Source organism: Myotis brandtii, unplaced genomic scaffold (genome assembly GCF_000412655.1).
Source record: "Myotis brandtii unplaced genomic scaffold, ASM41265v1 scaffold185, whole genome shotgun sequence".
NCBI lineage: Eukaryota > Metazoa > Chordata > Mammalia > Chiroptera > Vespertilionidae > Myotis > Myotis brandtii.
In genome coordinates, this window is record NW_005356870.1 from 8,892,610 (window position 1) to 8,908,937 (window position 16,328).

Sequence of the window (16,328 nt, forward strand, 5' to 3'; positions counted from 1 at the left end):
TAATAAATTTGACAGGCCTATCGCTAGAAATAAAATAAAAAAAGAGAGAAGACTCAAATTATGAAAATCAGAAATGAAAGTGGGGACTACCAACTTTATAGAAATCAAAAAGGTTATAAGAGAAACCATGAACATTTGTACATCAAAAATTAGGTAACCTAGATGAAATGTACAATTTCTAGAAACACATAAACTACCAGTCTGACTCAAGAAGAAATAAAAAATCTGAATAGACCAAGAGCAAGTTAGGAAGTTGAATCAGTAATCAAGTACCTCCCAACAAAGAAAAACCCAGGACTTGAGGGCCTCACTGGTAAATTCTAGCAGACATTCAAGAAGAATTAACACCAATTCTTCTCAAACTTTGCCAAAAAAATTAAAAGGAAACACTTTCTACTTACGCTTTAAGGGTAGCATTGCACTAATTGCAAAGCCAGAGAAAGACATCACATGAAAACTACAACATCCCTTAGGAACACGAATGCAAAAATCCTCAATAAAATACAAGCAAACCAAATCCAGCAGCATATTAAAAGGACCATATGCTGTGATCAAGTAAGATTTATCCCAGGAATACAAAGGCGTTCACTATGCAAACATCATATATCACATTAATAGAAGGGGGAAAACCACATGATTATCTCAACTGATACAAAAAACGTGTTTGACAAAATATAATACCTTTCATGATAAAAGCACTTAACACACTAAGAATAGGAGGGAACTTCTTTGATCCGATAAAGGGCTTTATGAGAGCCCCACAACTACACTCAGTGGTGAGAAAGAAAAACCTTTAAGATCAGGAACAAAACAAGGATGCCCTCTTTCTGCTGCTTCTAACACCACTGGAAATTCTAGTTAAAGAAATTAACCCAGAAAAATGTCCAAATTGGAAAGGAAGTTAAAACTATTCTTTTTCACAGATGACATGATCATATATATAGAAAACATTAAGGGCCCCACATAGCGAAAACAACGTCCACCAAAAAATAAAACAAAGTTCTTACTATTTTCAGAACTTGCTGCAAATCTACAGTGATCAAAACATTGTGGTGCTGTTATAAGGATAGAGATGTTGACTAATGAAATTGAACTGAGAGTACAGAGCTAAACTTAGACATCTTTGGCCAATTGATTTTTATCAGGGGTACCAAGACCATCCAATGGGGAATGAATAGTATCTTTCAGAGTAATATTTGTAAATCATATGTCCAAGGGCCGAGTATCCAGAATATGTAAATATTACAACTCAACAACAAGAGAAACAAGCCCAGTTTAAAAATTTGCAAAGGATTTCAATAGACATTTAAAAAGACATTTCTCTAAAGAAAACATACAAATGGCCAACAAACACCTAAAAACATGCTCCGTGTCATTAGTTATTAGGGAAATAAAAATCAAAACCACAGAGAGTACCCCTTTATACCCACTTGGATGGATATTAAAAATAACCCACAAGCTTTGGTGAGGATGTGGCCAATTTGGAACCTTCACATATTGCTGGTGGGAATATAAAAGTGTGCGGTCACTGTGAGAACAGTTTGGCAATTCCTCAAAATGTTAAATATAGAATTACCATATGACCCAGCAATTCCAGTCTTAGGTATATACCCAAAATAATGGAAAACAGCAATCAGCAGATAATTTGTACATCAGTGTTCATAGCAGTACTATTTGCATTAGCCAAAAGGTGGAAACAGCCCACATTCCCATCAAAGGATGAATGGATAGGAAAAATATGGTTACATATATTCCAGTGGAATAGTATTCAGCCATAGAAAGGAATGAAGTACTGAAACATGCTACCACATGTGACTGCCTAATGGTTTCCTCTGGGGTGAAGAAAATATGTTGGAACTTGATAAAGGTGGAAGCTGCAGAAAATCATGAACGTACTAAATGTCACTGAATTATGCGCTTTAAAGTGATTAAAATTTTTTTCATTATTGATTAAGGTATTACATATGTGTCCTTATCCCCCCATTACCCCCTCATCCCCCCACTCACGCCCCCACCCCCCTGGTTTCTGTGTCCATTGGTTAGGCTTATATGCATGCATACAAGTCCTTTGGTTGATCTCTCTCCCTTACCCCCACCCTCCCCTACCTTCCCTCTGAGGCTTGATGGTCTGATTGATGCTTCTCTGTCTCTAGATCTGTTTTTGTTCATCAGTTTATATTGTTCGTTATATGCCACAAATGATTGAGACCATGTGATATTTATCTTTCTCTGACTGGCTTATTTTGCTTAGCATAATGCTCTCCAGTTCCATCCATGCTGTTGCAAATGGTAAGAATTCCTTCTTTTTTACAGCAGCGTAGTATTCCATTGTGTAGATGTACCACAGTTTTCTAATCCATTCATCTGCTGATGGGCACTTACACTGTTTCCAAATCTTAGCTATGGTCAGTTATGCTGCTATGAACATAGGGGTGCATATATCCTTTCTGATTGGTGTTTCTAGTTTCTTGGGATATATTCCTAGCAGTGGGATCACTGGGTCAAATGGGAGTTCCATTTTTAGTTTTTTGAGGAAATGCCATACTGTTCTCCACAGTGGCTGCACCAGTCTGCATTCCCACCAGCAGTGCACGATGTTCTATAAATTTTCACCTCAATTTTTACAGAAGTCTGTAGGAAGAGACCTAGCAATGTTTGAGACACTGCCCACATGGTTGATACATAGAAAGCTAAAAAACAAAAAAATATATACTATGAGGTTTGATGAGTAAGCAGGGACTAAGCTAACTGGAGTTTTCTAGACTAAGGTTGGGAGTTTGGGAATACAGCCAGGACTTATGATCTCAAAGGACACTTCAAACAGTGAGATTCCATGATTATAATTGTCAGTGAAGATTAATTGTGGCCAATGAATGACAATTTTTAATATTCAGGCGAAATCTTCTTATAGCAGATACTATTAGGGTGAAAATTGGTATAATAAAGTAATTTCTAAACAAAGTATCTTACTTTCAAAATAGATGTTGGACAATTAAATTTCAATTTATCAAAAGTAAATGAATTGCTTCTAGAAGCTTTTAACTCCTCAAGCTTGTAGATTGAACTTGTAACACCGAAAGGACATCCTACAATGTGGTCCTCCGGTTATAAACCTGTGTTATACATAAAGCTACATAACTTAGACCAGTGATGGCGAACCTTTTGAGCTCGGCGTGTCAGCATTTTGAAAAACCCTAAACTCTGGTGCCGTGTCACATATAGAAATTTTTTGATATTTGCAACCATAGTAAAACAAAGACTTATATTTTTGATATTTATTTTATATATTTAAATGCCATTTAACAAAGAAAAATCAACCCAAAGAATGAGTTCGCGTGTCACCTCTGACACGCGTGTCATAGGTTCGCCATCACTGACTTGGGGGATAAATGCTAAGGAACTTGGAAATTGCCACATATTTTTAGTACCTTCACTCTGCTAATTAGAGTTTTCTTTTTTACATGATGGACAGAACTCATTATACTCATGCGTTTATTCATAGTCAAAAAATTAAAATTTTATATTTTTACATCTCAGAAAAAAATGAAGCATGGGAAGAACATTGATGGCCTTGTTCAGGTTGCATGCTGATATTTACTTTCTGTGTGATCATTCATTTCCTGTGTGATCTTGGGCAAGTCCCACAGCCTCTCTGCACCTCAGCTTCCATATGCAGTGTGGGCATAGTCACACACATGGTATGATTCTGCATTGGATCTTGGTTTGGACAAACCAGCTTTAAAGTATATTTTGGGTAGGTATGATTCAATGAGATTGTAAAATGGAACATACTGTAAAATGCAGGCTATAGAATGTATGTGTAGTCTCATTTTAGTTAAAACCTATGTAGATTTGTATATATTTATATCCATCCACCCATGTATCTAAAAAAGAATTAGAAGATGTAAATTACTTGCTTTTTGTATTTTCTAGTTTTCTGCAATGCCCATCTGCTGCTATAATAGTTAAAAGGTTACTTAGAAATTAAAGTAAATGTAATCATTAGATTCTTTTAAAGCAGTACAAGCAATCTTCATTGCTGGGCTGCTGGTAGGCACATAAGTCCTCAGGGGGTTAGCCATTGATTTTCGAGTGCCCTCATTTAACTCAATCACTTCTAAAGGTTACTAGTTAATGTTCATTACTCACGTGATTGCTCTGCTGTCTTTTTTAGAGGCTTTTAGAAGTCCTGTATTTCGACATGGAACAGATAAGAATGGATTCAGCTTGGGTTTCAGTAAAAATATGCGACAAGTTTTTGGTGATGAGAAGAAGTACTGGTTGCTACCCGTGTTTTCAAGGTATTTCGTTGTGAAATGTTTCCGGTATTAAACCAATGAAAGTAATCCAGCAAAGGGACTCTATGGTTCTGCACAGGACCTCCTGTTTTTTAACGTACTATTTTATGATTCACTGTTGTACCAATGTGGAAATAAATTAACTCCTCACCCCCTATACAGACTGTATTGAAATCAGTGTCTGGCACACGTTGGGCCCATCACGGAACTGTGTTCTGCTCGCAGACGTGAGCGCTGTAACAGAGTCTCACTCTGTTGGCGTTTTCGTGGCTCCGTTGTAAGTGTTTGTTTCCATTATAGTCTCGGCGATGGCTGCTCCTTCCCAACTTGCCTTGTGAACCAAGATCCTGAACAGCCGTCCACTCCTGCAGGACTGAATCCAGCATCGAAAAAGTAATCTCATGTTGTTTTTTTCTACTTCACTTTCCAATAACATCTGTTATCCTCACCTGTCCTTGGGTTACATGTTTCTTTGAAAAGTTTTAAGAATATAAGAGAATTCACTACAGTGGTTTCTGTTTGGAATGAAGGAGGGAGGAAAAAATCAGGAGCTTTAGTTATAGTTGAAAAATTCTGTTATTAATCTGGGTGGTGTATAAACAGGTTGTTAATTCTCTAAACATTTTAGTTGACTGAAGCATATTATGATTTTTTTAAAAAATATATTGTACTTAAGCCCTAGCCGGTTTGGCTCAGTGGATTGAGCGTCGACCTGCGGACTAAAGGGTCCCAGGTTCGATTCCGGTCAAGGGCACATGCCCAGGCTGTGGGCTCGATCCCCAGTGGGGAGCGTTCAGGAGGCAGCTAATCAATGATACTCTCATCGTTGATGTTTCTATCTCTTTCTCCCTCTTCCTTCCTCTCTGAAATTAATAAAAAAAACTATTTAAAAAAATTGTACTTAAAAGAAAAAAAAAGTAAGTCCAGATTAGCTTGCCTGGCGGTCAGGTGAGCCGATCCAGGTGGACTTTCCTCTGACTCTCCAGGTAACTTATAAAGAGATCAGGAAACTTCCCTGGGTCAGGCCTCTGGAGGACGAATGGAATCCCAGACACCTGCTCTTTTGTTAGCAGTTTTGTTAGCATTGTGCAGCCTATTCCTGCTGCTCTTTACAGACCTCTGTGCATTATCTGAGCCATTTCTGCGGAGAGGAGGGAAGGGCTCTTGGGAATGTATTAAAAGTCAGGAGACTTTTGCCAGTGTTTTAAGTCTGTTTTGGTTTTAGTCTATCAAGAATCTAAGGAAAACCTGAAATTTGATTCTGATTTGGCTGCTAACTGGCAAAAGGCAAAACTACTTAAATGTTTAAAATGCTATACGTATATGAATAAGTTTTAAAAACTAATTTATATCGTTAAGACAGAGTTATTTGAATATGACATACTTCTGATTTTTAATGAAATCCAATAGCAAAAGCATAACCATAATAGCATTCTTAGTTAAATATTAGAGAGTTTCTTAGGTGCCAGAATGCAGTGTGCATGCACCTATACCTGCGCTCCCCCTGTCTAGTGTGGATTTCTTTCTTTCTTTTTTAAAAAATATAATTCTTTATTGATTTCAGAGAGGAAGGGAGAAGGTGAGAGAGATAGAGACATCAATGATGAGAGAGAATCACCAATTGGCTGCCTCCTGCATGCCCCTACTAGGGATCGAGCCCACAACCCAGGCGTATGCCCCCGGCCAGAATCGAACCTGGGACCCTTCAGTCCGCAGGCTGATGCTCTATCCACTGAGCCAGGCCGGCTAGGGCTAGTGTGGATTTCTTATTGCCAACAGTATTTCTCCTCTGCAGCCTGGCCTGACCCCAGAATGCGTCTCAAAGTAGTGATCCTGGCGGCCATTCCAAATTATTTTAAACCAGAGGCCCGGTGCACGAAATTCATGCATGGGGGGGTGTCCCTCAGCCTGGCCTGCACTCTCTCACATCCCGGGACCGCTGGCTCCTAACCGCTCACCTGCCTGCCTGCCTGATCACCCCTCACCACTGCCTGCCTGCCTGATCACCCCTCACCACTCTGCCTGCCTGCCTGATCGCCTCCAACTGCTCACCTGCCTGCCTGATCATCCCTAACTGCTCACTGGCCTGCCTGATCGCCCCTAACCGCTTGCGTGCCTTCCTGATTGCCCCTAACCACTCTGCCTGCCTGCCTGATCACCCCAACCGCTCACCTGCTTGCCTCATCACCCCTAACTGCTCGCCTGCCTGCTTCATCACCCCTAACTGCCTCTGCCTCGGCCCCTGCCGCCGCGGCTTCATCCAGAAGGACGTCCAGAATGACATCCGGAAGGTCATTTGGCTGTCCGGTCTAATTAGCATATTATGCTTTTATTATCATAGATTGTCAGGAGATGAAACCTATTCACCACCCCACCCCTAGAGGGAGCTATGTATAGACCAGACTCTCCATCAATGAGGGATTTCAATGTGCTTCACAGGGACATTCAAAGGCACCAGAGTGTTTTGGGACATGCTCTGAGAGTTTTGGCTTGAAAACTCCTCAGGAGCTAAATGTTAATGGTTTTCTTTACTTTGGTGCAGAAAAATCTAGTTTTAATAAGTTATGTGTTATGTTGTCATAGCTTTCATAAAATTTAACAGTAGTTTTCAATAATGCTTCTTATCTTTATTAAGTGGTTTTTGTAGTTTAAGACTCTTTGGGTTTTAGAGATCATACCTCTCCCACGACGTGTCCCCAGGGTATGGAGAGGAAGCCGGTTCTGGCACTGTTACCTCGCCAGGTGATCTTGAAGAGGTCAGGCTTCTCCTGTTTCCTTTAAATGTTGAGATTGGATTTTGGCAGCTACAGAATTTTATAATTCTCCCTGATTAGCCCATATAAAATTTCTGTGGTTATTGTTGGGATCGCTGTGCTCCAGAGTTTTATATCTGGCTGTCTACTCAACATTCCCACGTCAGTGTCTAAAAGTCATGGCCAGCTGAGCAGGTGCAAAGCAGAACTCCTGATTCCAGCCATCCACACCCTCACGCCCACCAAAGCCTGATTCTCCTCATTCTTCCATACGTGAATCAGTATTTGTGACCTCTGTCCTCCCAGGTACTCTGGCCAGAAACACCGGACTCATTCCGATTCCTTTCTTAAGTTTTTCTTTATTTACTCCATTTGCAAACCCTATCAGATTCCCCCTCAAAATACATCTGTATCATTTCTCACATGAATTGTTTCAATTTCTTCCTGACCTTCCTGATTCCATTTTTTTCCCTACTCCAGTCTATTCATTAGGAAGTCAGCGTGATCCTTTTGAAACATAAATCAGATTTTGTCGCTCTTCTGCTCAAAAACCTCCATTGATTTCCCATCTTACTCAGAATAAAGACTAGTGAATGTCCTTACCTCATTCTATCTAATCTGGCTCCCGGCACCTCTCTAATGTCAGCCCTACTGTTCCTCAGTAACAATCCTTGGACACACAGATCTTGGCTGTTTCTCATACACCAGGCATGTCCCTTATTTAATGCCTTTGTACTTGTTCATTCCTCTTCCTAAATGTTCTTCCTCCGGAATCCTGAATGGTCTGTGCCTTCTCTTCATTCACTTTCTACTCAGGTGTAACTTCACAATAGAGGCCATCCTTGAAAAGCCTTTGTAAAAGAGTAACCTGCTCCGACACTTCCCTGGACACTAGTTGTCATAGCTCGTATTGTCACCTGACTTATTATATATTTATTCCTTTATTATTATTCTTCCTCGGTTACAGTGAAATTTCCATGAGATCAAAGACTTTATTCATTGATGTAATAGTTACTGAATGAGTATCATTAAATGAATGGATCGATGCCGGCAATCAGTCTCCACGGAATCCCTAAACCAGGACTTAGTCCCTATACCTGGTAGATGGCCTCTTTCCTGAGGAATCAAAAGAATTAGAGTAAAAGGAATGGGAGACATTCATAGGAATGGAAGACATAGTTTTTTAAAAAGATTTACCTTCAAGTTTTTAATAAGGGTAGGTTAAAGTTGCACAAAATTAAAATATTCTCAAATTTTAGATCTGAGATGCAAAAGCATATCCTTTAAAAAATAATAGTTACAGACAACTGAAATATGTGAAATTATTCTTGGAGGAATTTTAAGTAGTTTTTTCTTTTGAGCAGTATTATAATTAGTATTTCAGGGTGTTCTAAAATAATAGTTTCTATGCCAATATTTTTTTTCTAACTCATGTTATTTTAATTTATATATTTATTTTTTCATACCATCCAATATGTCAATATGTGGCATGTGTACTTAAATTTTAAAACTCAAGTTCTTTTTTTCAGACTCTTTCATTTTCCCAAATTAAACACCAGGCTTGGAAGACCTGATAAGGTCAGATGTTTTCAACACCTCCTGCAAGATGATGCTCAAGTTTGTTGTTTCAGTCTTACAGGGGATAGAGGATTCTTTGTTCAAGACCAGTCAGGCCACTTTGGAAACACTAGACCAATTTTTCCTCAAACTTATCTTTCTACCATCACCTTCATAGATTTTTTCCATATCCACATACCACTTAAAAATACCATTTTTCTTTAATATGTTTATTTAAACTTGCACTGAGATTTATTTTTAAATCAAACTTCATACCACTGTCATAAATGACAAACCAGTATAATTTGTCATAAATAGAGTATAACAATGGAAAATTGGAAATGAAATACTGTTAGGTCTAATTAGATTCCCTTACCTGCTAAAGTCTGAAGCTGAGGCCAAGTTTTTGTATTAAAAATGGAGATTTGCCAGAGTTGCAGGTTGTCACCTTATTGTAATCAAAATGAAAAGAGAACTAAAGAGAGAACACTTCTTCTCATTGCGAGCCAGGGTGATTTAATTGTTCCTGTGTTCCCCCAATTGTCTTGGGTAATTTCTACAATGATCTCGCACCACAGTGGTTTGAGTTCCACACTCTGAGAAACATGTTAATATTGTCGAGAGTTAATGTGATGATTGTGATGATGATTATTCTTCTTCAGTCCTGAAAACCATCAATTTCCTGCAAAGCCATTGAGAGAGTCCCAGAGCCACCTCCTTACTGATTCTCAGTCTTGGACAGAGAGCAGCACAAACCCGGGGAAAGACAAAGCTGGTAAGGGTGTGCCTGTTCGGCTTTTCGGATATATTTTATTTTTAAAAGGTTAAAATAGTGAAAAACATTCCATTATATTTCCTATAGGATTTTTCTTGCTTTACAGTCTGACTTTCAGTGTAAATTTAGAGTTATTTTCAGGAACTTCTATTTGGGAAGTACTTGAATGTCTGTTAGCTCTAGAAAATCATTTTGTGAAAGATAGATCTACACTGTGTTTTTTTCCAGCTTAAAGAACCAAGTCTTTATTCCTGCATACTAAATGATCAAAATAAATTCAAAGTATAATTTTTAAAATGGAAAAACGTAATCAACTCAGACAAAAGATTGAAAAATATCTGCTGTAAAGGATTTCAAATTATGCAGTTCTTTTGCCCTAAGGTTTCTATCCAATTTCAAAATGTCAAAGTGACTGCATAATTACCATAACTTTAGCTACATGTATTTTCTTCATAGTTCTCTTGTTATTGCTGTTGATTTTAATCTTTTGATTACTTCTTTATTGGCAAAGAACAGCAAGGTTTGAAGCTGGACAGACTTGATTTCAAATCCCAATTTGGGCACCTAATTAGTAGGTGGTATTTGTGAAGTTACCTAAACTTTTAGATTTAGCTTCCTTATCTTGAAAACACTACTTATTTCCCAGGTTGGGAAGGCTTAAGCAAAAACAATGTGGTCAAACATGCAGGTGTGAGTAAATGTGTATGGTGTCCCTATAAATGAGTATGAAACCACTCATTCACCATTGAGACAATGTTAGCCAGAAACTCACTAGGTTGCCTAATTGAATTTCTCAATCCTTTCTCCTTCATTCCTGTTCTTTCCTTCAAACTCTCTCTTAGCACTGCTTAGTTTTAGCTGACTGCACTTTATTTACTAGTTTCCTTGATGTCTCTTTGGGATTTAGTAATGGTGAAAAAAAATGGATCGTCCTGATTAAAAATTATAAGGTCTTTATTAAATATACTAGAGGCCCGATGCATAAAATTTGTGCACTCGGGGGTTAGGGGGGTCCCTCAGCCCGGCCTGTGCCCTCTCGTAGTCTGGGAACCCTCAGGGGATGTCCAACTGACAGCTTGGGAGCGGGCCTAAGCAGTCAGTCGGACATCCTTAGCGCTGCTGCGGAGGCGGGAGAGGCTCCTGCCGCTGTGCTCGCCAGCCATGAGCCCAGCTTCTGGCTGAGCTGCACTCCCCCTGTGGGAGCACACTGACCACCAGGGGACAGCTCCTGCATTGAGTGTCTGCCCCCTGGTGGTCAGTGTGCATCATAGTGACCAGTCGTTCTGGTCATTCCACCTTAATGGTCACTTAGGCTTTTATTATATAGACTAGGGGCCCAGTGCACGAATTTGTGCACCTTAAAAGGAACTGTGGGCTGCGAGGCTGCGGTGGACACAGGGGCAGGTCTCGGCCCATCCTCTGTACCCCTGCCCTGCCCCTCCCGCCATAGTCCCCTGTCTGCTGGCAGCCCCACTCCTGCTGTTCCCATGCGCTAACGGTGTCAGCCCCGCTCGCACCCGCTGACAGTGCAGAGCAATTGGGGCTGGCACCAGCAGCGAGTATGAGCAGGGCCGACACTGTCAGTGGGTGCGAGTACTGGGCGGGACCGTGGCACGCGTGAGAAAAGAATTTTCAGTAACCACCAGAGGCTCGCCCCAATGACAGCGACTGGTGCCCCGCCTTGGTCTGGTGCCCTCGCTCACCTGCTCCACCATTTTGCCGCTGCCGATGCCTGCCATGTTCCGCGCGCGCCCTTTGGTGGTCAGCGCTCCTCATAGTGACCAGTTGTTTGGTTGTTCCGCTGTTCGCGCTATTTGCATATTAGCCTTTTGTTATATAGGATAATCAGTCATATTCTCCTAAAATATTGGCTTTCTTTAAGAAGTCTTGTTTTTTTTGTCCCATTTACTTATTGGTTGATTCTTGTATGTGCCCTGACCAAAAGTCTTGTTTTTTTTAAAGGGTTGGGCAAAAGTAGGTTTAGTTATTCAAATGGGGAATAATACAATAATTAAAAATAATAATACAATTATAAATTCTGTGTTTTGTGTATTTATAAACCTACTTTTGCCCCATCTGGTATATTCCCTCAGAAGATCCCCATCATTTGAGTATTCATAATTTGGTCTCTCTTTACCTTCAAACCTGCCATTCCATTTTCTGATCTATGGGAAGGACAAAAATTGATGACACCTATTTGCCTTTAGAATTCATCAGTTTCCTTAGAGGCAAAGAAGTGATGTATAGTTGCAGGTCAATTTTTGGGGAGATGAAGAAGGATTCATGCTGTTAGTAGTTGGCTTCTTGGATTAATATTTCTGTTACTTTGATAGGTGAATGAGAAACTGAAGTTAAAAAGATGAGGTAAAAGAAGAGAAACATGAGAAAGACGAGGTGAGAAAGGGCTCAAAGATTAGTTTAACTAGAATGAGGTAGGTCAAGGAAGAATTAGGAAACAATGATTTATGGTAGTGGGAAGTGCCAGGTTCAATGTACCTTTTCCTTCAGGTATACATCTCTTTTTTTTTTTGGTGACAGTGGTTGTGGCCTACACTGTTTCTCGTGTGTGTGTTTATATTACCATCTTATTTATAAACACCCATACCGTGTACTAGGAAAACTCACGGATGAATAAACAAATCTCTGCCTATTTGTTCAAAAGCAACCAAAAAAAATGCTAATTCAAGTTCTTTCTTGAAGGGATGAGCAATCCTGCATTGACCATGGAGAATGAGACTTAATTCTTCAAACAAAACAAATTCCTATTGTATGAAAGTAAGTTAAGCTTTTCCTTTATGTTTTATATTTTTCACACTTTTCTAATTCTCATAGGGCAAATTGTTTCCATAAGCATTATTTATTTTTGAGTGATTCAAATTAAAAGATGTCTTAGCTGACCCAAAATAAGTTGATGAACAAATTCATTTTTATAGTAATACATTCAGTGGCAAGGATTGATCCTGAAATGTTGATGTTTACATGTCAATTCTCTTAACATTTCATAGGATTGTACAATTTAAAAAAAAATGTTTCTGTCCTTCGGGATATATAGTGGTCATGTCCTTGATCACTCATCAGCAGGATCTCACTGGGTCTAAGTACAAGAGAATCACGTACTGTTAGTGTAGACCTTTTACCCTCTTTTTGGTCACACTAGGACCCACCCACAGCATGTGTCATTCTTAAAATATAGGCATTCCAGATCACTTCCATTATACCATAATTTTTAAAAACCTGTACTTCAAAATCGGTTTCTTTAATACATAACCTACTTATAAGCCTGCAGTCAATAGAAAGGTACAGTAAAGCGCCCCTTTGGAGCAAAGCCATAAACATGTAGACAAAACAAACAGCTATATCTACCATTATAACAACTACAAATACATCAAGGTTATCAAAACAACTCTCTATTTATAAAACTTCAATCTAGAATCCCAAAGTCTATGAGAAGTGAGACAGTTGCATCTCAAACAAAATCATTCATGTCAAAGTATTTCATGGCTATCTGAGTGTGTATTTTTAGTTTCTGTGTTAGTTTTTTTTAACCCATTTTAACCCTCAAAATCTGTTTTTTAAAATCTTTTAAAATTTGTTTTGTTTGGTTTTAATGAGTAGCTCTCTAAGTAACAGCAAAACACGGATCTGGCCATTTTCCCATTGACTGTTTTGGTCTTGGATGACTATACATTATGGTAGAGTGGATCAGGTTCATCACAACTATGGTTAGGGGAGTGAAAATGTAATCTTCTTATAAGGTTAAATGGCAAAGACACACTATTAAATTTCTGGAAATGATTCTTAAAATGTAACTATGAATAAACAAATATGAATCACCAACCAATACCACAAATAAATGTTTTACAGAACATAGGTCTGTAAAGCATGCAAAGTTTTATAGGAATTTTCTTAGTATTTTGAATTATTAGTAATAATCACCATTGTTTGGGAGGTCATGTGTTAAATATTTTACAAGTTTACATCGTAATATCGTGTCATGTAGATGCCCCAGTGTATTTGCCGCTGCCGATGCCTGCCATGTTCCGCGTGCGCCCTTTGGTGGTCAGCGCTCCTCATAGTGACCAGTTGTTTGGTTGTTCCGCCGTTCGCGCTATTTGCATATTAGCCTTTTGTTATATAGGATAATCAGTCATATTCTCCTAAAATATTGGCTTTCTTTAAGAAGTCTTGTTTTTTTTGTCCCATTTACTTATTGGTTGATTCTTGTATGTGCCCTGACCAAAAGTCTTGTTTTTTTTAAAGGGTTGGGCAAAAGTAGGTTTAGTTATTCAAATGGGGAATAATACAATAATTAAAAATAATAATACAATTATAAATTCTGTGTTTTGTGTATTTATAAACCTACTTTTGCCCCATCTGGTATATTCCCTCAGAAGATCCCCATCATTTGAGTATTCATAATTTGGTCTCTCTTTACCTTCAAACCTGCCATTCCATTTTCTGATCTATGGGAAGGACAAAAATTGATGACACCTATTTGCCTTTAGAATTCATCAGTTTCCTTAGAGGCAAAGAAGTGATGTATAGTTGCAGGTCAATTTTTGGGGAGATGAAGAAGGATTCATGCTGTTAGTAGTTGGCTTCTTGGATTAATATTTCTGTTACTTTGATAGGTGAATGAGAAACTGAAGTTAAAAAGATGAGGTAAAAGAAGAGAAACATGAGAAAGACGAGGTGAGAAAGGGCTCAAAGATTAGTTTAACTAGAATGAGGTAGGTCAAGGAAGAATTAGGAAACAATGATTTATGATAGTGGGAAGTGCCAGGTTCAATGTACCTTTTCCTTCAGGTATACATCTCTTTTTTTTTTGGTGACAGTGGTTGTGGCCTACACGTTTCTCGTGTGTGTGTTTATATTACCATCTTATTTATAAACACCCATACCGTGTACTAGGAAAACTCACGGATGAATAAACAAATCTCTGCCTATTTGTTCAAAAGCAACCAAAAAAAATGCTAATTCAAGTTCTTTCTTGAAGGGATGAGCAATCCTGCATTGACCATGGAGAATGAGACTTAATTCTTCAAACAAAACAAATTCCTATTGTATGAAAGTAAGTTAAGCTTTTCCTTTATGTTTTATATTTTTCACACTTTTCTAATTCTCATAGGGCAAATTGTTTCCATAAGCATTATTTATTTTTGAGTGATTCAAATTAAAAGATGTCTTAGCTGACCCAAAATAAGTTGATGAACAAATTCATTTTTATAGTAATACATTCAGTGGCAAGGATTGATCCTGAAATGTTGATGTTTACATGTCAATTCTCTTAACATTTCATAGGATTGTACAATTTAAAAAAAAATGTTTCTGTCCTTCGGGATATATAGTGGTCATGTCCTTGATCACTCATCAGCAGGATCTCACTGGGTCTAAGTACAAGAGAATCACGTACTGTTAGTGTAGACCTTTTACCCTCTTTTTGGTCACACTAGGACCCACCCACAGCATGTGTCATTCTTAAAATATAGGCATTCCAGATCACTTCCATTATACCATAATTTTTAAAAACCTGTACTTCAAAATCGGTTTCTTTAATACATAACCTACTTATAAGCCTGCAGTCAATAGAAAGGTACAGTAAAGCGCCCCTTTGGAGCAAAGCCATAAACATGTAGACAAAACAAACAGCTATATCTACCATTATAACAACTACAAATACATCAAGGTTATCAAAACAACTCTCTATTTATAAAACTTCAATCTAGAATCCCAAAGTCTATGAGAAGTGAGACAGTTGCATCTCAAACAAAATCATTCATGTCAAAGTATTTCATGGCTATCTGAGTGTGTATTTTTAGTTTCTGTGTTAGTTTTTTTTAACCCATTTTAACCCTCAAAATCTGTTTTTTAAAATCTTTTAAAATTTGTTTTGTTTGGTTTTAATGAGTAGCTCTCTAAGTAACAGCAAAACACGGATCTGGCCATTTTCCCATTGACTGTTTTGGTCTTGGATGACTATACATTATGGTAGAGTGGATCAGGTTCATCACAACTATGGTTAGGGGAGTGAAAATGTAATCTTCTTATAAGGTTAAATGGCAAAGACACACTATTAAATTTCTGGAAATGATTCTTAAAATGTAACTATGAATAAACAAATATGAATCACCAACCAATACCACAAATAAATGTTTTACAGAACATAGGTCTGTAAAGCATGCAAAGTTTTATAGGAATTTTCTTAGTATTTTGAATTATTAGTAATAATCACCATTGTTTGGGAGGTCATGTGTTAAATATTTTACAAGTTTACATCGTAATATCGTGTCATGTAGATGCCCCAGTGTATTGACACAAGACCGCTGTTGCATTTGTTCATCATTATCCTCCACACTTTGCCAAGTACCAGACACGTAGTAGGTTCTAAATAAGGATTTTGTAAATACGTGGTAAAATAACATTGTTAAAATTAACAGTCTCACAAAAACTTGATTTTATTACATTTGAATATAAGACATAATGGTCTTAATAACCATAGGACGGCACAAGTCAGCTGCATTGACATTAAAAAGTGACTTTCTGATGTCATACTTTTCATTCTATTGATATAACCAGAGACAGTAAAATGTTTCTTTTTTTAAAAAATTGCATTTTCCTAAGGTATAGTTTTTCCAAATAGTTTTTAAAATAGCTTTTCTGCTTTACATCTTTGACTTGCAATTCATTCAGTGCAGATTTATATTGAACATATGCTTAATTTAACTACCTTACTAAATGTTATCTTCATATTCTGTTCTCTTTTTGAACTACATTAGTAAATAACCTGTGGCCTTTTATATATTATTTCTTAGTCAGCATATGTCCCAGATAATTATAATGTACCCAGACCTATAGTAGTGCTAAAGTAGAGACTCAATTTAGGCTATCCAACCTTCCCTCTTATAAATTATAAACAAAAATTGCTGTGTTTCTATGCACATGAAA

General features: G+C 38.0%; 1 protein-coding gene across 3 annotated transcripts in view; it reads left to right on the forward strand.

Moving 5' to 3' along the window:
• ZDHHC2 (zinc finger, DHHC-type containing 2) overlaps window positions 1-16,328 on the forward strand; it is a 60,495-nt gene that overhangs the window by 43,293 nt on the left and 874 nt on the right. For all 3 annotated transcript variants that reach the window (XM_014537909.1, XM_014537910.1, XM_014537908.1), the window contains 4 exons: window positions 4,175-4,301; window positions 4,599-4,691; window positions 9,271-9,383; window positions 12,084-12,158. In XM_014537909.1, coding sequence (XP_014393395.1) covers window positions 4,175-4,301; window positions 4,599-4,691; window positions 9,271-9,383; window positions 12,084-12,124 — 374 coding nt within the window. In that variant the 3' untranslated portion in view covers window positions 12,125-12,158. The remainder of the gene's footprint in view (window positions 1-4,174; window positions 4,302-4,598; window positions 4,692-9,270; window positions 9,384-12,083; window positions 12,159-16,328) is intronic.